The sequence below is a fragment of the Martes martes genome, assembly GCF_963455335.1.
Source record: "Martes martes genome assembly, chromosome: 9".
In the NCBI taxonomy this organism is placed as follows: Eukaryota; Metazoa; Chordata; class Mammalia; order Carnivora; family Mustelidae; genus Martes; species Martes martes.
This window is the reverse complement of record NC_137896.1, coordinates 20,686,351-20,709,294: the sequence shown is the minus strand read 5'-3', so window position 1 is coordinate 20,709,294 and position 22,944 is coordinate 20,686,351. Positions and strand designations below refer to the sequence as shown.

The window sequence follows — 22,944 nt, the reverse complement described above, 5'->3', positions numbered from 1 at the left end:
CTGACTCTAGCTCTGAGAGCTGGCAGTTTCCCATGGGACACCCCGAGTGTGAGGGTCTCCTGGAGCTCCCAGGTGGCCCAGAGCTTAGAGGAGAGAAAGGGATCCTTTCTCTGCCTTCTGCCAGAGCCACTGTGTATGTCTGGTGTCACAGTAGCCAGTGTCCAGGGAACACCTATTGCACGCTGGTGTGCCTGGTGTCCTTCTAGCTGCCGGGATGCAGCGGTCAACAAAGCCGCTCCCGTCTCCCGCCTTTGCTGGGGCTTACACTCAGGGTGGGAGAGGGAAGGTGAGGGAAGTCAGAGAGAACATGTAAGTGGTAAGGGAAAAGCGTGAAGTAGAGAAGAGGCGGACAGACAGGGTAGGGAAGACTCAGGCAGTGACCCTGGAGCTAAGACTTGAGGGCGGTGTTATACCCCACCCCCCGCCCCCACCGCCCCGGTGCACTGGGGAGCACTCCCGACACAAAGTCCAGGGAGAGGCTTGTGGTGTGAAAGCCACTGCTGCGGGCCGGGGAAGCCCAAGAGGCTTTTAAAAAAATTTGTGGTAAAACAACATCAAATTTACCATTTTCACCGTTTTTAGGCATACAGTTCCGTGGCATCAAATATGTTCAGATTGCTGTGCACCCGTCCCCACCATCCATCTCCAGAACTTTGGCATCTTCCCCAGCTGAGGCTGTGCTCCCATCCATTCAACGCTCCCCCGTCATCCTCCTCCTCTCCCCCTGCCCTGGGCAGCCACCCTTCCACCTCTGTCTCTGAGTTTGGCTGCTCCGGGGCCTTGCGGAATCAGAGGGTATTTGTCCTTTTGCTCCTGGCTTATTTCATTCAGCGTCACATCCTCCAGGTTCGTCCGTGTTGGAATGTCCCTCCTTTTAAGGCTGGATAATATTCCGTTGTGCAGAGAAACCACATTTTGTGTATCCATTCATCGCTGGAGCGGGCCATGACACAGTAGGACTTGGCAAGAGATGGGCTGAGCGGGGACCAAGGGGAGCCTACTCTCACTCTAGCAGAGACTGATGGGTGGCCTAGGGTCCAGTCCCTGCAGGCTTCATGGAGGAGGCAGCCTCAAACCAGAGATTTGAAGATGAGAAGGGCAAGGAAGGCTGTGTGAAGGGAGAGAGGAGATATGGGGCTGGATCAGAGGGTCAGGGTTCGTGGGGTCTGGCCTCAGAGGTGGAGGGAGCCGGGGGGGCTGGGCTGAGGCTGCCTCTGGTGGCCAAGTCCCCTGTGGCCTGCCTGTGTGTCACCGGCTGGCAGGGGGCTGTCGGGAGCCAATGAGGAAGGAGCAGAGGTACAGGACTGGTGGACAAGAGGTTTCACATGGCCCAGGCATGAGGGAGGTAGAGACACTGTACCCCTGCTTGATCTGATGAAGCTAAGAGGAAGCATCTTTACAATCTTTCTGGCGATGACAGAACTTTGAGCTAGAATGTGAGCGAAGAGAATACTTGTCAAGCACTGATTCTGTGCCAGGCATGAGGCACGGGTTGTCTTGTGTCATCCTCCCCTCTCTTTCTCTCCTTTTTTCATACAAAGAACTGAGGTTCAGAGAGGCAAAGGGGCTCGTCCAGGTCACACAGCTGGGGAGTAGAAGAAATAGGACTCAAACCCAGGCCTGAAGACAAAGCCCTCGATGTGGTATCGAATCAGGACCTGGAAGGTTAGGAAGGAGGTCAGGCCCTGGTCCTGAAGGGCAGACAAGATCTTTCCAGGTCCTCCTCTGCCTTTACCAGAAGCCAAACCCACTGACTCAGGCCAGGGCCCCGGGGCTGTTTCCTGCAGACCATGCCGCGATTACCGGGCTTGGGGTTAATGACTACATTGCTCCCCCAATTAAAAGCAGAAAGGAAGAAGAAGTTGCATTCAATCAAGCCCCTTTCTCCTTCTCCTGCAGAATCCTAATTTGTGGACACCGGTTTTAATTGTCTTCCCAGCAAGCCCAGCCCTGCTCAGGCCCTGGGGCAGGAGAACGCAATTGCTTCCTTCTCAAAAATCTATAATTATACCAGCCTCCCCTGAGACGGCTGTGAGGAGTTACCTGAGCAGCGGGGGAGGGCTCAGGACAGGAGGACGTCAAGGAGAGGTGAATTTTATGTCCCAAACTCAGCAGGCATGCTAACTGAAGATGGGGGGAGGTGGTCTGGGTGGCTGGAGGGAAGGACATGGGGCAGGGGATAGGAAGAGGGGCTGCTGGAGCAAGGTATAGAAGTTATGGGCTCCACTGTCAAGTGCTCTGGAACTGGGTTCAAATGCAACTGCTTTCTCTGTGGCCTTGGGCAAATCCTTAACCTCTCTGGGCCTCAGCTTCCCCACCTGAACAATGGGGATAGTAATGATCCTCCTGCCCCCACAGCATCGTGGTGGGGGCAAATGTCCGTGCAGAGCTTCGCACAGTGCCTGACACAAGTACTCTGTATTTCTTTGACGTTATTACTGTGCCATCATCATCCTCAAACTTAGTGCGGACCGCCTTCCAGTTTCTGGTGTTGATGGGGTATCCTTTCTCACAGACCTGGGACAGGGAGTAAGAACCTCTTGCTGGTTAGAGCTGCCTGCTTCTAGTGGAGGTGTGAGGAGCTGAGCTCCCCATCTCTGGAGGTGTGCAAGTGGGATGTAGAGGTGTGGAGCCTGGTGGCTGACCTTTTCCTGATAATTCAGACCAAATCCTGATGGGGACTGATGGAGCCCCGGGTCTTGGTCCCAACTGCTGGTCAGACCCAGGTTCAAAACCCAGTTCTGTGTGAACTCAGACAAGTCCTGTCTCCTTTTTGAGCCTCATTTTCCTCATCTGTCAAATGGGGGTGAGCGGATTAGAGAGTCTTAAGAGATAGTGCCTGCATAGTGCTAGGCGTGTAGTAGATGCTTCATAAATGGTATGGATTCTTTTTCAAAACAATGAGAAGGCTTCCTGGAGTTCCCTCTTCCTTGCCTTGGCTCACACCACTCCTTTTCTCCTTGCCTCGGCCTATCAGGATTCACCCATCTCACGCCCGGCTGACATGCTCCTCCTCCCCCAAGTAGCAGTGACCCCTCCCCTTCCCAGTGCTCAAGACACTGCTCTTAGTACATCACTTTCTCCCTCAGATTGTCTGAGCTGGTGGGGTTCTCAGACCTTCAGCACCGACCCCCATTGAACAGAAAAGCAAACCGAGTCTCAGAGAAGGGGAGAGATGCTCCCTAGACCACACGGCCCGTCCATTGGCAGAAATAGGCTCAGTCCTCCATCCCTGGTTCCAGCCCCGTGCCCTGGGTGCTCATTGGCATACGCTGCTTCTCCATCAGGGGCTCCTTGGGACAGGTCCGGGGACAGGGAGACTCGGGTTATGCCTTCAAATGCCTGGAACCTCATTCCCCACTTGTCTTGCAGACACGTCACCCCTCTTATCACTGATTTTGGAGACAACGGGATCCTGGGGGCCCTCCCCCATCCCAACTAAACAGTTCCTGGCAGGATCTGAGGGGACCAGAGAGACCCTGGGACATGAGTCCACTCTGGTGGGGGGAGGGAGCAGGTTTCTGCACGCACAGATGACTCACCTGGCTCCGTGAGTCCTTGTAGCCAGATTTCTATCCCACCTCCTCCCCAAAGCCCTTCCCCACTCTTGGCCCCAGACCATCTCCCCACCTGGGGCTGGGGTGGGTGGGCAGGGAGCACAGCACCTCCTTTGAGAAGTCTTCCCTGATTGCCTTAGGGGTGAAATGCCTCCTCTATGCTTTTTCCAAGTCTTTGCACACCCCAGCCTGCCCCACAGGACCCTATAAGGCTGACCATCTTAGACTGTTACTTTTTAAGAAAGACCTCTGCAGCCAGACAGAGTTTAAATACCCTGGGAAGAACATGGCCTTGGGTGTCAGACAGGCCTGGGTTCAAATCCAAACTCTGCTGTGTGGCCTTGGAAGGGTCATTGCCCTGCACTGGGCCCTGGCTGCCTCCCTTGAGCAATGGGGACGTGTGATGGGGAGGAAAGATTCACCTGCCAACACGCGCCCCGCCCCTGTGACAGCTGAGCACTGGGAATGTGGCTTGTCGAAATTGAGATGTACTATAATCGTGTCCAATTCATGCTGGATTTCTAAGACTTAGAGCAAAAGCGAATGTAAAATATCTCATTAATCATTTCTATTACATGTCGAAATAATTTTTTTGATATCTTGGGTTAAATAAAATACATGATTAAAATTAATTTCATCTGTTTAAAAAATTTCTTTTTAACTTTTTAAACGTGGCTACTAGAAAATGGTAATTTCTGCGTGTGTCTGCAACCCTGGCTTGCCTTCTGGACTGTTGGACAGCGCCCTCTAGAGGACCATTACTGGGACGAGGGAGGGGACAGGTGACCCCCGGGGGTGAAGGGGTCGTCCCCCAAGTGTGTTTGAGAGTTAAAGGGCCTGGTCAAGGACTCAGGGCCTGGCGCCTGACCTTGCTGTCCCCTGGCTGCTGTGTGACGCCAGGCCAGACCCCACACCTTCTGAGCCTTTCTTGATACATCAGTAAAAAGAACCAGTGCGCCAGGATTGGGTTTTCAGTTTGGGGGTGCCCGTGGGCAGGGGAAGCTGAGCTAGGGTGGATGAAGGCCTGGCCCTTCTCCAGGTCCCCCGTTGGAGTTCCCACCCAAGGAAAGCCCTTTTCTGCCCTTCCTGCCACCCAGGAGACCCTCCACATACCTGTTGGCCAGACATGCTTCCTCCACTCACACATCTCTAGGGGAGGAGAAGCATGGGGATGGAGTCATACAGGCCCGGGTTCCAGGGCCGGCTCAGGCCTTCCTAATCTGTCATCCTAGCAGCACTGGACCCCTTTCCCCCAGGTGCAGGAGGAAAAATGGTGAGCGCATTGTGATTCCTGTGGCTCAGTAGTCGCACCTGGAGAAGGTCACAGCTGTGTCCCTCTCACTGTCCCTTAGCCAGCCAGGTCCCACAGCTGGCTGCTTTGGATCCAACTCTCCTCCCCTCTTCACAAAGGCCACTGAGTCTGGATCAAGGCAAAATTCAGCTGTTCCAGGACAAGGGGCCAAGCGTTCACTGTGATCCCCTCTTAGTCCCTCCTGATGGCTCAGAGCCTCCATGGCCCCCTGCAGTCCTGCCTGAGCTGGCAGGTTGGCATCAGGGAAGGTGAGGGGGGCTGGGCCTGGCGGAGAACTCTCAGGGTGGGGACCTGTTGGCTCTAGACCCTGCTCCACCACTGCCCAGTCTTATCTGTCCTCTCGTTCACTCGACAAGTATTTACTGAGCACCTACTAGGTGCTAGGCAGTGTTCTAGGAGCTGGGGATATATCAGTGGATAAGACAGGCTCAGGGACAGTCCCTCCTCCCAGGAGAGTAGACAATAAACACAAAACAAGCGTTTTCGCGGTGCTGTCTGGTACAGTAGCCATTACCTACCAGTGGCTATTTGTTTAACTTTAAATGAGTTAAAATGAAATTAAATTTAAAATTCAGTTCCTCATCTGCACTAGCCACACTTCAGGTGCTCAGTAGACATATGTGGCTGGTGGTTTCTGGATTAGCTCAGATATAGAACATTTTCCTCATTGCAGAAAGTTTGTCGGACGGCACCAATAATGTCTTAGAGGGGAACAGTGATTTGAAGCATGGGTTTGGGTGAGAGATGTAATGTACATGAGGTGGTTAGGGTACGCCTCCTTGAGGAGGTGACGTCTGAGCAGAGTCCTGAAGCAGGGGAGGATGGGAGCGATGTGGGGAATTGGGTCGAGGGGAGAGTGTTCCAGCCAGAGGGAACACCAAGCAAGTGCAAAGGTCCTGAGGTAGGATCTCAACTGGAATGTTCAGAGAACAGCCAGGAGGCCATGGTGGCGGGAGCAGAATAAGCAGAGGAAAAGCAGAAGCTGGCACCAGAGGGGACGGGCCCAAACATGGAAGGCCTTCCCTTTCATGGTAGACGCCGTAGGAGAGTTTTGAGGAAAGAAGGAGTCGGGATTGGTTTATGTTTTGCGGAGATAACTCTGACTGACCAGTTGCAAATATATTGTCTGGAGGACAGGTGGCCATGGGGAGGCCAGTGAGGAGGCCACTGCGCTGCTATGGGCAGGAGGTGGTGGCACTGGCCCAGCACGGGGGTGGGGGTGGGATTCTGCAGACATTTAGGAGGTGGCGTCCCCAGGGCTCCGTGCAGACCTAATGTGGGCTAGAAGGGAGGATGAAGGGGGTCGAGGATGACTCTGTAGATTAGAGCCTGGGCACCCAGCAGGCAAAAGTGGGCGTGGGCCCGTTTTGTCTCTTGCCCAGTGGGAATAAGGACAGTCTCAACTTTCAGATCTACTGTACGTGAAGGCACTTGTACCTCGCTGGGCTTGTGTTCAGTAATTCAGCCATTCTCATTAAACAGGCTGTGTTTATGGGACAGTGGCCAGTCCTTCCCAGCCTCACTGAATGTGGGAAGCCTCCAGAAAGCGCCTCATAATCCTTTAACCTCAGGGATTAGGGACCTCACAAACTTTCTCTTAGCCCAGAAACCAGTTCCTGGAGTCAGGCTCCACATGGAAACCCCATGTATAGAGCAGAAAAACAGAAGCTTCCCGATGGAGGTTCTTGTCCATCCTGATGCTTCCAAAGCCCTTGGAATCCTGGGGAGGGGTGGGAGGCAAGTGGCCCCAGAGCAGGACCCCTGCCTCCCAGCCCAGGGCTCGCTGTTCCTCCCACCCCAAGCTGCTCGGGGAAGGGGACATACAGGAGGGACCCCTGGGGCTGGCTGGCGGCACATCTGCCCCTGGGGAGGATGGGCCCCCTGCAGGCTGCAGCATCCAGGAGGGGCAGGGGGTGGGAGCACTGATGGACATACATTCCCCGGGTGACCTGCACGTTGCCAGGCGTCTTTCCAGGGCAAGATAATCTTTCCTGAGAAGAGGAAAGAATTCTAATTACATCTCAGGACAATATTTGTTTGGAGAGAGGAGAGAGAGAACATATGGCGGGGAGGGGTACGGGCCACATTAAATGGGGATTTGTTTTCTCATTTACCTGGCAGTGTGGGGCGTGGGGTGGGGGGGCAGGGGGCGGGGCTCCTTCTATGTCATTGGGTGGAGTGTAGGGGGGAACCACCTGCCCTGGAATTTTCCTGGGGAGCTGGGCCTTGTGGGGCACAGGAGGCAGATGTGGCTCCCAGCGTACCCTGGGGGGCCCTCAGAGGATGGAGAATGTTCAATCTAGTCACGGAGCGCCTGCTAGGTGCTGGGAACTGCACGGCCTCAAGCGCTCCAGGCCCCGGTTCTCAAGGAGCTCGGTAGGCAGTGCATGCAGTGAACGGATATATGGTCTGATGGGAGGGGGAGTGCCAGGAGGTCAGGATGAGGGGGGTCCTGCTCTGGGTGGTAAAGGACGAAAGGGGTCAAGTTAGAGCCCTGAGTGACTTGAAGGAGCCCCCTGGGCAAAGAGAGACCAAAGATAGAGCATTCCAGCATTGGGCAGTCAGGGCAAAAGTGAGGGGAAAGCGAGGCATGCCCACAGGACAGAGAGGAGAGCACAGGGCAGTGGGCAGGCCCCGAACCCCAACCTGGTGGGCTTTATCCCAGGGGCAGCGGGGAGTTAGGGCAGGTTCTGAGCAGGGGGTTGGCCTGGTCTGACTTGGTTTTACAAAAATTGTGGCACTGGCTCCTGTGCCCCGGGGTTGAGAAGAATCTGGGAGGGAGACCAGTGGGGGTGACTAGAAAAATCTGGAAGAATTGCTGAAAATCACAACCTCCTCCTAGGTCTCCTTGCTCCCGCCTTCCAATCCAGCCTTCCCCTGATCCCTCACTGTCCTGCGTGGGTCTCCCGTGGCATCCACAGACTCCGGGATAGAGACCCAGCTCGTGTGGGACCCTCAGGGCCCTGGACCTGCCCCGTCATACCCATGTCTTGCCAGCTGCTGTCGCACAACCCTTGTCCGGCCTCGCTGAGCTCCTTCAGGGGCCCCACGTGAAGCCAGGCCGTTCCCACTCCCAGCTGGCTGCTCCCACCCTCTCCGCGACCCACCAGCCCAGCACCCGCGGGCCTTGCTGTTTCCTGAGCCCCAGCCACTCCTCACCCCCTTCTCCACACAGCCCTGTTCACAGAGACGCCCCACGACATGACGGCGCGGACGGGCGAGGACGTGGAGATGGCCTGCTCCTTCCGCGGCAGCGGCTCGCCCTCCTACTCGCTGGAGATCCAGTGGTGGTACGTGCGGAGCCACAGGGACTGGACTGACAAGCAGGCGTGGGCCTCAAACCAGGTACAGCCCCTGGGGAGACCCCTGAGCGGGGCTGGGACCACCCTGGCCTCCAGGGTGCGGACGTTTTGCCGCGCTCTGAGCAGGAGGCAGAGCTAGGCTGAACACTCAGGGTGGCGGCAGCAAGGAGGGCCCTGCAAAGAGCACAGAGGCCCTCCCATCAGTGTACAGGTGGGGAAACTGAGGCCAAGTTTCCGGGCACGGCGGGCACCCCCATCACTGCACACGCCCTCCCTGGAGCAGAAGCTATTGGTGCCCGGCACATACGCCTGCCACCAACCCCACGACCGACCCCTAGCCCTGCCACTCTGCGTCGGAGTCTTCCCTGGGTGACAGAGCCTGCCGGCCTGCAAGGCAACCCAGCAATGACTGACAGAGCTGGAGGCCGCATCCCCCAGCGGCCTCGCCCGAAGCCGGGGTGACAAGAGAGTTCTACATGCTCTTCCTCAGGGCGGGGGGGTGTTGAGGGGGTTGTGGGAATCTGTTATGGGTGCCCACGGTGGTCCCGTCTGGATAACATGCACACTACTGACTTCCTCCCGCCCACTCCCCTCCTGATGTCCCTGGGGTCCCCTCCTGGGGAGACTAGTTGCACTTGAATCTTTGTCACAAGGTCTGCTTCTGGGGGAACCCAAACAAAGTCCCTTCCATTCTTACACGGGGGTAAATGCAAATAATGTACGAGCACGTGCCTATCTGCCCATCCATTCCTCTACGAGCACGTACATTCACACACCCTCATGCGCACACATGGGCGTGTTCACATATGCTTGCGTGTTCATGAAATAGCCTCTAACATTTCACAAATACATATTAAAGATTTTTATGTATGCCTGTATTAGAGAGAGAGAGAGCACACAAGCAGGGGGAGCAGCAGGCAGAGGGAGAAGCAGGCTTCCCACTGAGCAGGGAGCCTGATGCGGGGCTCCATCCCAGGACCCTGAGATCATGACCTGAGCCGAAGGCAGAGGCTTAACCCACTGAGCCACCCAGGCGCCCCTCACAAATGCCCATTAAACTCTGTCTTGCTCCTGGGGGGTGTCGACTCTCCAACACTTGCAGTCTGCCTCACGGGGCTCAGAGGACTGGGCAGATTGGGGGGTGGGGGTCAGAGGAAGCCCGGAGGCAGAGAGCCTGTGGGTTTTCTGCAGTTGGCGGCATGGGCAGTTAGACTGCAGGGAGTAGTGTGTGGGCAGGACGCTGATGGGATTTGCCACAAACACACGACCACGGGTATGATACATCTAAGAACGAACATGTTCACAGACAGAGACCCAAGTGTAGAGACACATTCCAACAGACTCAGAAGGCAGATTCACTCACCCCCACAGATCCCCACATATCTAAATGCACAGCACACAACAGCTTTACAGGGACCCTCTGCATTGTCCTTGGCTCAGACTCAACCCCCACGTCCACCCCGAGGTGACACAGAGCCGAGGTACACCCAGCTCCGGACCCCCAAGCATCACTCATCCTCCTCGCAGCTACAGTCTTAGCTATTGTCCGTGCTCCCACCCCATGATGCTAACGCCTTGTCTCTGCTCTCTCTGCCCCTCCTGCTCCCTCCCGACAGCTAAAAGCATCTCAGCAGGAAGACACAGGGAAGGACGCCACCAAAATAAGTGTGAGTTTTGGTAATGACTTCTTGCAAGGGCTCTAATGGAGGACACAGCTGTAATTTAAAAAAAAAAAAAAGGGGGTCCAGTTCAGCTGGGAGCTTGGGCATGAAGATGGAGGAGAAGAAAAAAGAAAGGGGGAAAAAACAGCTTCGTTCTGTTTTTTAAAAGATGCAGATTTTTCAAGTTCATTGAATGACAGGCACAAAAAATGACAGGGGGAGAGAAGACACATTCTCTCCTGTCAGGACCAAGGCTGTGGGTGGCCCGGATGCTTTGTGGCTCTGTCAGCAGCATTTTTAATTTGGGGAACCAACAGGGTCTAATGGGACCAAGCTGGCTTTTTTCGGCCCATCATGACTGACTGGTGTCATGCCACGGTCACTTGGGTCATGTGGCTCCCAGGGCTGAGGTGGGACATGAGGTTCTCCTGGGGCTGAGAACTACAGCTGAAGGATTTCGGGATTGGCCAGGTCTTCTACATGGACTTGTTTTATCATTGCTACAACTCTGTAGGGAATAGCCAAGCATTCACCCATTTTACAGGTAGGGCAACTGAGGCTTAGAGGGCTCAAAGATTTGCTGGAGGCCATGATATGGCTGAGCTACCTGTCTTCAGGGCTTGATGTCCTTGTCCCTAGACTCTGCTGGGGCCTCATGTGGGGACCTAGGGGGCTCAGGGAGTGCCAGTTTTTGTGGAGGAGGGCTGGATTGGTGCGTAGGGTATCAGGTCCACCAGGTCGCTAGTAAGCCCACTAACGACATCAGAAATGCAGGTGTCCACAGGGGTATGAGTGAGTATGGGGCAGGGAGTGACCTCCAAATTCACTCTTTTCTGCTGACTCTTCCACCATTTTTCAAGGGTTTGTGGGGGAGCTCCGGACCCCAAGGCCAGTGAGACACAGATGTTCAGAAGAGCCTTGCCCCAGAGCAGAAGTCACAGTGCAAAGACTGAGTCCCAGCAGGCAAAGGGGGTTCCATGCTGGGCAGTGAAGATGGGGGAACTGAGGCAGGGAGGCTCCTACAACCACCAGAACAGGAGATGGGCAGATTAGAGAACGAGGGCCTTTACAGCAACATTCATGCAGTCGGCCCAAGGCCCTTCCCAGCTGGGGTCTGGAAATTCCAGCCACTTCCAGATTAGGGCAGCTGCAGCTCCCCCTACACCCCTGCCCCTTACCCTCTGCCAAGAGCACAGCCATAGGCAATACCCCCTTCCTTGCCCAGACACCCAGCAGTTAAGCCTGGGTGGGTAGAGGTCTGTGTATACATTAACACGCCTGCAGCTCTCTCCCCTGGGATTTTGTTTGGGGTTTAAGGAGTGTCTCAGGCAAAGGGAAGAATAATCTAATTGACTTAGAGGATTAGAATTCGAGGCTGCTGGGCCCCACGTGAGGGGAATGCAAAGATGCTAATTAGTTAAATAAAATAAATGTGCTCGTGTGATTGTGCAATCACTCCCGACCTGCAGCCCCCACAATTCCTGCTCCAGCTGGGGCTCCGGGGGTCTGGGGAGGAAACTCACACACAGGCATCGGCTACCTCCTTGTCCAGACAGCGTCACACACACGGCAGTTCTTAAATACACAGACTTGGAGTTCGCTGACACCTGGAAACAGATGCACAGCCCGGTTTCCTGCAGGCTAGAAGGCTCAAACTTTTCTCCATGACCTTCAAGGCTCTGCTCAACTTGTTCTGCTCGCCCACTGGGCTGTCTCATCTTGCTTGACCTAGCTCCCTCTCCCCTCCCAGCTCTGGCTGCTTTGCCACCATCCCATTCCTGCCCACCTCCTGGTCTTTGCACGGGCAATTCCTCTGCCCAGAAAACTGTCCCTCTCTCTTCCTTCAGAGCTCAGCTCAGGATGCCTCCCTTGACCCTGTGGCTCGGCCAGCATCCCATTTCTGTGCTGACTGCATTTCTATCTGCAATCATCTATGTGTGAATTTGTTTTATATCTGTCCCCTGACACCCCCGGACTCAGTGGGGCCAGGACTGGGCCTGCTTGAGTAATTGTTACATTTCCAGAGCCTAGTACAGCATCTGGCACATAGTAGGTGCCCAATAAATAACTGAATGACTGTCACGCTCCCAGGCCAACAGTGGTATAAACTCAGACACAGATTTTGGTACGCAGACTTGCCAATATGCCGTGCATCTGTGCCTGTACGCGTATGTATACAGGTGACTTGAAGGCACAACGTGGCTCATGGGGAGAGCCTAGAACCCAGGCCCTGTATCTGTAGGATCCAACTGAGCCAGGCAGGAATTTGGCCCCGTAACTCCTTGTCTTCTAAAAGTCCGATGGCGTTGGACAGCTCCTGATTTTAAACTGTTGGGACCTACTTTGAAAATCACCATGGAAGCTGAGCACATGTCACGTACTAGCAAGGTGTCGTGGGTGCCGTGGGACCTCAGGCTCTGGGGGAGGAAGTACCTTCCACTTCCCGGAGCCTGGTGCAGGAGGGCTCTGTGACCCGTTGGGGCTGCAGCCGTAACCCTGGGAAGGATCCAAGTCGGCAACGCTGAGGACACAGCGGGGCCGGCACCTCGCATCCCTGGGCCGAGACCACCTTGTACCCTGGGAAGTCCTAGAGATCGGCTGGGTGAATGACAGTGGTTACTAGAGTGAAAACTTCTTATGAATTTGTGAATCATGAGACTCCTATTCCCAGCATGCAGGGGGCAGCTGGAGCATCAAACAGAGCCCAGCCTCTTTGCAGGGGACAGGGGAGGGAATGAAAGAGCTCAGCATCTTGTAGGGAGATCGGTTATATAAGAGGATAGGCATTTGTGATAAAATAGTAATAATAATAAAGCACCTAGCTTTTTTTTTTTTTTTAAAGATTTTTATTTATTTATTTGACAGAGAGGCAGGCAGAGAGAGAGAGGAGGAAGCAGGCTCCCCGCCGAGTGGAGAGCCCGATGTGGGGCTCGATCCCAGGACCCTGGGATCATGACCTGAGCTGAAGGCAGAGGCTTTAACCCACTGAGCCACCCGGCGCCCCATAAAGCACCTAGCTTTTATTGAGTTGCTTGCCATGTGCCAGGAACCATGATGAGTGAACTTACTTTCCATGAATTATCTCATTTCACTTGGGACCTGGGGAGAGACCCTGGGCCTAAAAATCTCTCCCTTGGTAGTTTGCATATGCTGAGGATTTCACCCTCCCGGCCTTATTTCTGAGGCTCAGGCAAATTCTTTTTTTTACTGGCCGTTTTCGAGTTCTGGCAGTTTTTCTTTGGATCTAACTGAAGTTCTTTGTTTTAAAGTTTAGGTGAATTTGCCCCTAACCAGTTTTACAAGCCGTGTTGATTCCCACCTTCCTAATTTTAAGGCAAGCTGAAATCCACCCCCCACCATCCCTTCTGTATCTGCCTTCATCATGTTAACTGCTTTAGTGGGAAAGAGTCCTGGGCCACCTGGGTCCCCAGATGCATGTGGCCAGTGCTCTGGCCCACTCATCCTAAAGCCTGCATCCCTTCCAGCCAAGCCCCCCGAAGCCAGGTACAGCCTTGAAAAAGCCTCAGGAAGCATCAGCAGCCCCCCACCCCGGGGTCTCCATGAAATCTCCATGGATGGTTATAAGATGGGTCCCATTTGTTAAATCAACCAAGCCTCTGCCAACCTTGCCCAGCTGCCCCCTTGTGTGTGGTGCACGTGTGGACCCTGGGGGTTTTTGGCAGAAGGCTGGGACGGCTGGAGCAGGGCAGAGGGTCTGCCAACTTCGCAAAGGAGTAACAAGGCAAGTGGAGGCTCATTGTTCACTATGATATTTATTTTATGTTCTAGATGTTTCTCTCTTAAAACTCCTGCAGTGGTCCACAATATACACAGGGCATGAAGTTCTGAGCTCCTCCAGGGAGGTGAGATTCATGTGAAGCCCTTATCCCTCCATCTATCTCAGGGATGCCTGAAACATCCCTAGAGTGGTCGGGGACCTCGAAGATGCCTCTCAAAGGCCATGGTCCCAACACACCCAGTCCCTGTGTTCAGGTGCTCCCAGGCCAGTGTGGGAGATGGATGTTGGCCCAGTCATCACCCATGGTAAAAAGTAAGATGACAACTGTGACCATCAAACTGGGGATCTGAGCTAGTCACAGAGTATCTGGCCTAGTCTGGAGTGCCTGGAGGACTTCCTGGAGGAGGTGCTATTTCAAGTCAGCACTGATGTGCAGAGGCATTGACTAGGAGTGGGGGAATCTTGGCTGGGTGTATTGGAGGAACTGCAGGAGGCTGGTGTGGCCAAGGGACAGGTTTGGGGATGAGACCCCAAAGGGCCTGGTCAGCCACTGCCGGGAACCATCGAAGGAAGGGCCCTAAGTTGGGGGCATTGTGTAAAGATTTGTCTGGCTGTCATGGAGAGCAGATCAGAAGGGGCCACGGTGGATTTGGGGAGATTGGGAGGAGGCTGGGATGATGACCAGATGGGAGAAGCTGGGACCCTAGTCGGTGCAAGGGGGCTGGACTCTGGAGGGAAGGGGAGGGGCCCAGTGATGGTCAGAAGGAAGATCGTGGAATTCTGGATCTGACTGTGCCAGTGTGCACAAGGAGCAAGGGTAGAGACGACTTGGAAGGGTCTGGCTGGAGTGGGTGAGGCCTCCTGGGGTCCAGATTCAGAGGGACCCTGAGCTGGATTGTGAACACACGGTGTGGGGCAGGGAGGGCTGGTGGAAGTGTCTGGTGCTGCTGATGGAGGCCTGGGAGTGGCAGAGCTCAGAGCAGGTCCTGGCCTGGGGCAGAGACCATCCTTCCCTGTCTCTCGCAGTCTCAGCCATGAGGCCACATGTCAGAGAGGTCTGACCCCACGGACATACATCAGCATGACTCATTCCTCCTGGCCTGGCTCTGGAGAAGGACCCCAACCTTGAGGGCCCCAGGGTGCCCCTGCCATGCCCAGAAAGGCCGGGGCCCTGGATGAGCAGGGAGGAGGCTGGGCTTGGTCATGCCACGGACTCGCCGTGTCTCTTTCAGCATAATTAGGTGCTTAATTACACGCTAAGGCCTGTCGATGCCTATGCCCAGGTGATTATGATTTATAGCCAGACCTCGGTGCGGGGGTCTCCTCTCCTCCTGGCCTCTCCGGTCTCGCTGGACAGCTGGGCCATAGGGTTTTCTGCACAGTGTGTGAATGAGGAAATCCAAGAGGCTGCTCTTTCCCCATCCAAGAAGCTGGGGTAGGATGCCGGGCCGCCCTCCCATAGGATATGCCTCTGAGGATGGGCTGGGCTCCCCCAAGACAAGGAAGGCTGGGGAGCTGGGGAAGGAGGGAGGAGGGGGTGAAAGGTAGCCCTGTGGTTTAGTGGTCATGGGAGGCTCGCCAGATATCTTTGTCCCCAGCTGGGTGGCCTTGGGCCCAGTACTTTACCTCTCTGAGCCTCAGTTTCCTGACCCATACAAAGGGTATCCTGGCAGGGCCTGTAACACAGGGTGATTGCAGGAGTTAAAAAAGATGTATGAAGTTTTTAGCCCATTACCTCGCCGCGATCGAGGGCTCGGTAAACACTGGCTGCCTGTGTTGCTGTTACTGCTGCTGTGGGTTTTTTCTTTGCCTTCTCGATGGTGCTTCAGGGGATAGACACCAGGGCCGGAGAGAGCCGTGTCTCATGCGTGACTCTTCCCGAGGTGCCGGTTCGGCGTGGGGTCTGGCTGTCTGTGAGTCCATGCAGCATTGCTGGGGTCTGGCTGGTTCCCAGCAGTGACCCAGCACCCAGCACCCAGCTCAGAGCGGGCGTCTGCTGAATGTCGGGCAGATGCAGGCAGAACCCGTCCGGGGAGCCTGGGTGCTGGTGACTGGTCAGGGCCAGACCCAGCCTCCCAGCTCCCTCCCCGACTCCCCTCTCCCCTCTCCGAAGGGCAGGGCTCTTCTTCTGAAGTCCACCTTGTCTGCTGGTGAGGGGGTGACAGGGTCAGCGGGGTGGGGGTGGGGCGCAGACTGCGGAGGGGAGGGCCTCTCCTGGGGTTTGGGGCGGGCGGGGTGGGCTGCGTCTGGTGCTCCCTCCCTAGCAGCGGCTGCTCCCAGTGCTTCGCATTATTACTCCATTAGCGCCTTGTAGGGTTGACAAATGAAGGATAATTAATATCCGTGAGGGAAACAGATGTTGAGGTAATTCGTTCCCGGCTGTGCTTTTGCAACAGCATCTCCTAACTCGCCTGAGAGCGTGGCAGGGCCACGGGGCCTCCCTGTGCCCTTGGTCAGAGGTGATGGAATCAGCGGGGCCTGTGGCCTCCAGCTGGGCCAATCCCATGGCTGGGCAGGGGAGGCTGGTCCCCAGCCCCACGCCAAGAGGGGCAGCTGGGGGAGCCTCCCTCTGCTTCCTTCCGGGAGCTCGGCCTGTGTCCCACCTCATGCCTCCTGCTCCACCACAAGCCCACATTTTCCTGCTTCGTGGGGGTGATGGCCAGCTGGAGGGCTCAGACGGGCCGGGCTCCTTGCTACTGCCCACCTACCTTTCCTCCTCCCTTCTGGAGCCTGGGACACGACCCCTCTGACCCTGCCAGCGCTGGGTGACCATGGATGAACTGGTCATACTGTTTGGAGGGGTAGCATGCATGGAGTCAGGCCTGGGTTTAGTTCCCAGCTCTGCCCTTCGCTGACTCACTGCCCGCAGGAAGCCCCTCCTCTTTTCCGAGACTTCATTTCCTCATCTGTAAGGTGGGTATAGTCGTGTGTACGTGACCTCAAGTTAGAAAGCACGATATCTGGGTACCACTTCACATGGAGGAAGAAGGACCTAGAGGGAATCCACTCATTCAACAAATGGTGTCGCTGTCATTTACAGGGCACAAGGCCCTGGAGGGTCACTGAGATGAACAAAATTGCTATCTTCCCTGCCTTCACGGTGTTTATAGTTTGGCCAGGGAGAGAAACAAAAAAGCAAGTTGACAGACAGACAAATGGTTCTCAAACTGTAATGACTGCTACGAAGAAGATAAACAGGGGGGTGTGATGGAAGGCTTCTTGGAGGAGGTGATGTTGAAAATGAACAGGAGTCAAGCAGGTGAAGAGAGGTGGGGAAGAGCACCGGGACAGAGAGGCCAGCACGCGCAAAGGCCATGAGGTCAGAAAGAGCTTGGCGTTTGGAGGACTTGAAAGGAGGCCGGAGGTCCGAGCATGTCAGTGAGATATTGTAAGTCATGTGTGTGTGTGCCCAGCACTGCATATGTGAAGACTGTCCTCTTTCACATTCCGGCCTCTTCATGGCAAGGGTGACCCGCAGGGACCACCCCTCTGAGACCTGGGGTTTGCAGCAAGAATCCGACAGCTAGTTTTCTATGCCCACCCCCCACTCAGGGGAGTAAGGGGCCAATAGGGCTCAGGGCTGGGGCCGTAGGGCTGACATCCACTCAACTCCAGCCTGGGCCTGGAGAGCCTACAGTAACGCCAGGTGGGGAGGCAGGTGGTGAGGTCAGGGACACGGGGTTGGGGACTGATCTCCCCATTCTGTGTGGGCAGGGCATGGGCTGCTGGAGGCGGGGGAGGGGGGTCTCCTTTCAGTGGCAAGTAAGAAGGGGCCAGGGAAGGATGGAAGCCCCTTCCCACCTTTCCTCTCCAGGCCCACCACCTCCCTTCCCACTTTCTAACTTCCTACGTTGAATTGTGGACTCATAGAGAGTTACAGTGATAGATCACAGAGTCCCCTGTGCCCTTCCCCGGGCTTCCCCAGCCATGTATCATAAAACCGGCCAACTGCCTCTTCTCTTCTCATTGAAGAAAAAATTTAGCATTATAATCACCGCAGGTTTGTTGGTAAGAGCTCTGACCTGGAAACTACCCACACATACCCATCCAGGTGGCTGGATGAACAAATTGTGGGCTGTTTCTCAGACGGAATATTACTCAGCAGTGAAAAAGCACAGAGCTTTGGGCAAACAACACAGAGCAGCCTCACTAATACTCCCTCTTGGGAAAGTGGCCACAAACAAAAGAGTTCAAGGACAGACCCAACTAGTCTGAAGTGACAAAAGTCAGGGTGGGTGGGGGTGTTGATGAGGGAGAGCCACAAGGGTGGGCTCTAGAAGGTTCTGAGTGTCCCATGCTTTGCTCTGGGCAGCGGTCACACAGGTGTGTGTGGATACAATTCCATCAAACTCTATGTTCTTTACTGCCTCCCAAGATATATTTCAATTTTAAAATAAAAATGTAAAAACCTAATCAAATAAAGAAGCAAAGAGCCAAAGTACAAAGACAACTAGCACAGACACTCTTGCTCCCTGTGAACGGTGTGAAGTTATTAGCATGCTGATATGTTTGTGGTTAGCCTTCTTTTTTGTGTGTTTGTGTGTTTGAGGCAGTAGGACCTTTCACACAAAGCTGAGACTTGGCCCTGCCGTGTCCTGCAGCTCCCCGGCCCTCCCCCGGGCTCCAGCCCAGACGCAGCCCCTGTTCTGGGACCCCCGCATTCCCTCCAATCTGTTTCTACACTTGCACACACATGTCTCCAAAGCCAGGACCGAGTGTTTTTATGTGTTTGTTTACAGAAACGGCCTGGCCCCGCAGGGGCTGTGCAGTGAGATCTTCCCCCTCCCCGCGTGTCTGGGAGCCCCCCTCTAGCTCAGGCTTTTTAACTGTTGGGCAGTAGTTCATCCAATCAACTACCGCCTACTTATTCGTGCTGTTGATTGACACTGAAGTGGTTTCTGCTTTTTTTTCCTATTTGACTCACTTTCCTGCAAGCCTCCCAATGCCCTTGTGGGAGTGTCTCTGGGGCTCCCGAGGTAAAAGTGGGCTCCCAGAACCAGTGCTCTCCATCTTCCCAGATGCTGCCTGATGGCCAGGTCATGGTCTCTCTCTCCCCCTCCCCAGGTGGTCAAGGTAGTGGGCAGCAACATCTCCCACAAATTGCGTCTGTCAAGGGTAAAGCCCACGGACGAAGGCACCTACGAATGCCGTGTCATCGACTTCAGCGACGGCAAGGCCCGGCACCACAAGGTCAAGGCCTACCTTCGGGTGCAGCCTGGAGAGAACTCGGTTCTGCACCTGCCGGAAGCCCCACCTGCCGCGCCCGCCCCGCCCCCCCCAAAGCCGGGCAAGGAGCTGCGGAAGCGTTCGGTGGAGGAGGAGGCCTGCAGCCTCTAGACTGATGCCTACCCGGCCACCCACCTGCCCCGCGCCCCTACCTACAGCTGTACAGAGTGCATGAGGAGCCGCTGGACCGTTGGGGACGGGACTGCCTGGGTCCAGCTGCCTCCCCATCCCCAAGACTGCCTGTGGCCACCACGTCGGCCCTCTGCCCACCACTCCCTCACTCAGCATGTAAACCCTGCCCAACCCTTCCTTTTCAGACCCCTGCGGTGACCTGGCTCGGAGAAGGTGGCCCTGTGCGCCAAGGGGATGACCACCCCAAATGCTGGGGCGGGCACCATGCCGGGGCCAGGCTGCCTCTCTGTCACCAGCTTCCGTGGAGTCCAGTGTTTTGCTTTGCTTGCTTGTCCCCCATCCTGTCCCAAGCCGGGGCCTCCCAGCCTTCCTCTCCCTCCTTCCCCATCATCCTCCGCTTGAACCTGGGGGTGTGGACTATGGCCCCTCCCCGAATTTGGACTGGAATCTTCTGAGCAGAACTAGGGCCTCTACCCTGGCGAAGAACAGAGGCACAGAGCCCCCAGGAGAGCCTGGATCTCCTTGCCCATGGCCTGTGAACAGGGTCACTCACAGGCGTCCTGGGAGGAGAGGGAGATACCCACCGCCTCCTGGGTTGGGGGGTTCTTCATGTTCAACTTCCTTATACCTAAGAAACAGCTCACTGTCCCACCGTCCGCAGAGGTGGGGGAACCAGGAATCTGCCCCTTCACATGGCAAGTCCGAAGGAGGGCCTTTCCCCTCTGACCCAGTGGCCCTATGCAGAGATTTGCACCAGCAGGACCCCTTCGAGGGTCTTCGAGGCTCTCCCAGGAGCCCCCCTCTGCCAGCTCCCCATGTCCCAATCCCCTCCTGGGGTCCATGCCACGCCCACCCAAGGGCCTGGGGCTGCTGGGAGCCAAAGGGCCTCCAATACCAATCCCCTCACAATTCTGATTAGGGGGACCCCCACCCCCTGGTAATTTGTAAATATTTCTCTTGGGCCCACCACCCCCTGGGAACTGGCTCAAACCTCTGGCCGCCCCTCAGTGATGGAGTTGGGATGTGGGAGAGGCCGAGGGCTCTGCCCAGGGGTGTGTGGGCAACCTGTACACATGATCCAATCCGTGACTACCAGCCAACCTGAATAAAGCGGTTTCAAGAAACCTCTGGGCCGTGTCTTTCTGGGACATTGGTGTCTGGAGCAGTGTGGCGGGGGAGGGACCAGCCTCACTCAGCAGCTTCTCACTCCTGCTCTCGGCACCCCCAGCACAGAACGAGAGTTGGCTGCGGCACAGAGAGAGGGCGAAGGGAAACCGGCCTTTGTCCAGCTACCGGGTGCTTGAATTATTCTTAGATTTTGAGATACGCACACAGAGGAGTGCATAAGACATGTTTACACTGTTTGTTCAATAAATACATTAGAAAGCAGATCGAGGTGAGCCTGCCACCTACGCAGCTCAGCACTCCAGAACAGAAGCCCCCAGCCCAGCCCGTGTGTCTCCCTGCTCGCACCCACTCTCCTCCCTCTCCGAGAGGAATCACCACCCTGACTTCTATGGGAAGCACATTTTTCATGTCCTTTTTACAGCTTTACTACCTAAATGTACGTCATCTTTAGCAATAGAGTTGAGTTTTGTCTATCATTTAGACCTTTCTATGCATGGAGTCACAGCCCATCCATCCCCGCACTCACCACTCTGCTGGGGAGGTCCATCCATGTTGTTGCGTGCCTGTAATTTGTCCATTTTTATGAGTGCATGTATATCCCACAACTTAACTTATTGACTCTTCCTACCGTTGACAAGAATGTGTGTTTCCATCTGCTCGGCAACACCGCCGAGGGCATTCTCGCCCGTGTTTCCCAGTGCGTGCGACCGTGAGATTCCGGGGTGTGTTTGTGGGGCGGGAGGGTGAGGTACGGCCCATTAGGGATCCCATTTGCCCTCAACTGGTATCGCCAGCACCTTCTTACAGTTGAGGAAACAGCATCAGAGAGCCTAAGTAGCTTGCTCAAGGTCACCCAGTTGTCGAACTCTGCTCTGCCAGATCTGGACCGCCCCCCCCATGCCCCACCCCACCCACCGAACCTCCCTGCCTCTCCCATCATCATGCCCTGGGCTCGGATTCCCCTTGGCTCATCCCTGACAAGAGTCCCACCCGCCATGGTCCTGCTGAGGATCTGCCTGAGGTCGTGTACTTCTGAGGCCCTCACGCCCAGCTGATTCCTCCTTAGCACCTACAGGAACCACGAGCACCACCCACACTGTCCCTACACCCATAGGGACATCCTCAGGACCTCCAGCAAGGCTCCTCATGTCTCTGAGCCTCAGTTTCCTCTTCTGTAAAATGGGGAGGCTCCCAGGGAGATAGAAATCAAAATCCTGAGCTACCTTTTTGCACACACTAGGATGGCGAGAGTCAAAGAGACAGATAATAACAAGCGTTGGCGAAGATGGGACCAAACTGGGACCCTCACGCTCTCCTGGTGGGATTATAAAGTGATGCACCCACTTGGGAAAATAGTCTGGGTTTCTCAGAATGGTAAACAGAGAGTTACTGTATGACCCAGCAATCCCGCTCCTGTGTATATACTCAAGACAGCTGAAAATCTATGTCCACACAAAAGTGTGTGCGTGAATGCTCACAGCAGCCTTATGCGTAATAGCCAAAAAGTGGAAACAACCCAGGCACCCATCAACTGAAGAATGGGTAGATAGAATGTGGTGTCTCCAGACACTGGAATATTACTCAGCCATGAAGAGGCTCGCAGTCCTGACACACGCTACTCCATAGACGACCCGTGGAAACATTATTCTAAGAGCAAGCAGCCAGACACAAAAGGTCCCACAGTGTATGATGCCATTTATATGAACTGTCCAGAGTAGGAATAGGCAGACTGCTGCTGGTTGCCAGGGCCAGGGGAGAGGAGAGTGGATGGTAACGGCTAACAGGTGGGTATGGGGTTCTTTTGGGGTGACTAAAATACTCTAAAATTGATTGTGGTGATGGATGCACCACATCACTCCATGGAAATCCTAAAAACCACTGAATTGTACATTTTTCCCTGGGTGAACTGGATAGGTATGTGAATTATATCTCAGTAAATCTGTTGAGGGAAAGGAGGGTGCTCCTAACTACAGCCCCGTGCCTGAGGGCCCCCACCAGGTACATGGGAGGCCCCCAGGGGATTCTGGCTCCTGTTAATATTGTTGTGACTTTATATGGAAGGCAGAGCCAAGTTGTGCCCCACACCACCACCACCCCCAGGACAGGAGAGAAACATGAGTCCTGGGGCAGGGAAGTTCATAACAATCATACCTCGTCCTGTTCTAGAAATCCAGGTAAACCTCTGCACACCCCCAGGTTAGTTGTGGGCCATGGTCCCCTTTGTGCTGCATTGTAAGAATGGAGCGGTGGTGTGCTTGTTATAAATTCGGATGTCTCCGGCCCCCTCTTGGCCTTCAGATCTCTCTGCCCACATTGGTAACTAGTGCCCCCAGGTGGTTCTCATGATCCTGAGTGGCACCAGACCCCCTGGCCAGGGACATCGTCCCCTACTCTTGCTCCGCTCCCATACTCTTGCATCTCTAGCTCCCTTGGTCTCTAAGGCCCTGGCCCCAACCCCTCCCACACCCTGGAGGCCTGCCCCCCACCCAAGTGTGTGCCCCTCTCAGGGCTGCCCTGCTGACCCTGTCCCAGAGCTTCTCCTTCTGCCCTGTGGAGGGTGGGGATGGGTAACTGACAGTAAGGACAAAGCTTCTGTTCCCTATTCTTGGTCCTTTACCCCAGGATTCAGAGTGTGAGACAGAAATGCCCCATCTTAGGAGGTAAGAGTGTGACCACTAGGTTTCAACCCAGGGGCTGGCCCTCCTGGTTCAGGGCAGGACTGACTATGCTCCTAGTCCTGACAAGGGCTGTCTATGTGATTAGCTACCTAAGAGAGCCGGGGTCAGTTCTGAAATCATCCCGGAACCTGAATAAGGAATAAGGTTAGGGGCAGGGGATGATGGAGGCCTGATCCAAGGGGAGGTGGGAGGGACTCAAGAGCCCCACC

General features: G+C 55.2%; 1 protein-coding gene across 1 annotated transcript in view; it reads left to right on the top strand.

The window, feature by feature from the left end:
* VSTM2L (V-set and transmembrane domain containing 2 like) overlaps positions 1-20,057 on the top strand; it is a 35,843-nt gene extending 15,786 nt beyond the window's left edge. The window contains exons 2-4 of the mRNA XM_080813717.1: positions 8,045-8,214; positions 9,788-9,838; positions 18,636-20,057. Coding sequence (XP_080669843.1) covers positions 8,045-8,214; positions 9,788-9,838; positions 18,636-18,908 — 494 coding nt within the window. The 3' untranslated portion in view covers positions 18,909-20,057. The remainder of the gene's footprint in view (positions 1-8,044; positions 8,215-9,787; positions 9,839-18,635) is intronic.
* The last annotated feature ends 2,887 nt before the right edge of the window (positions 20,058-22,944 follow it).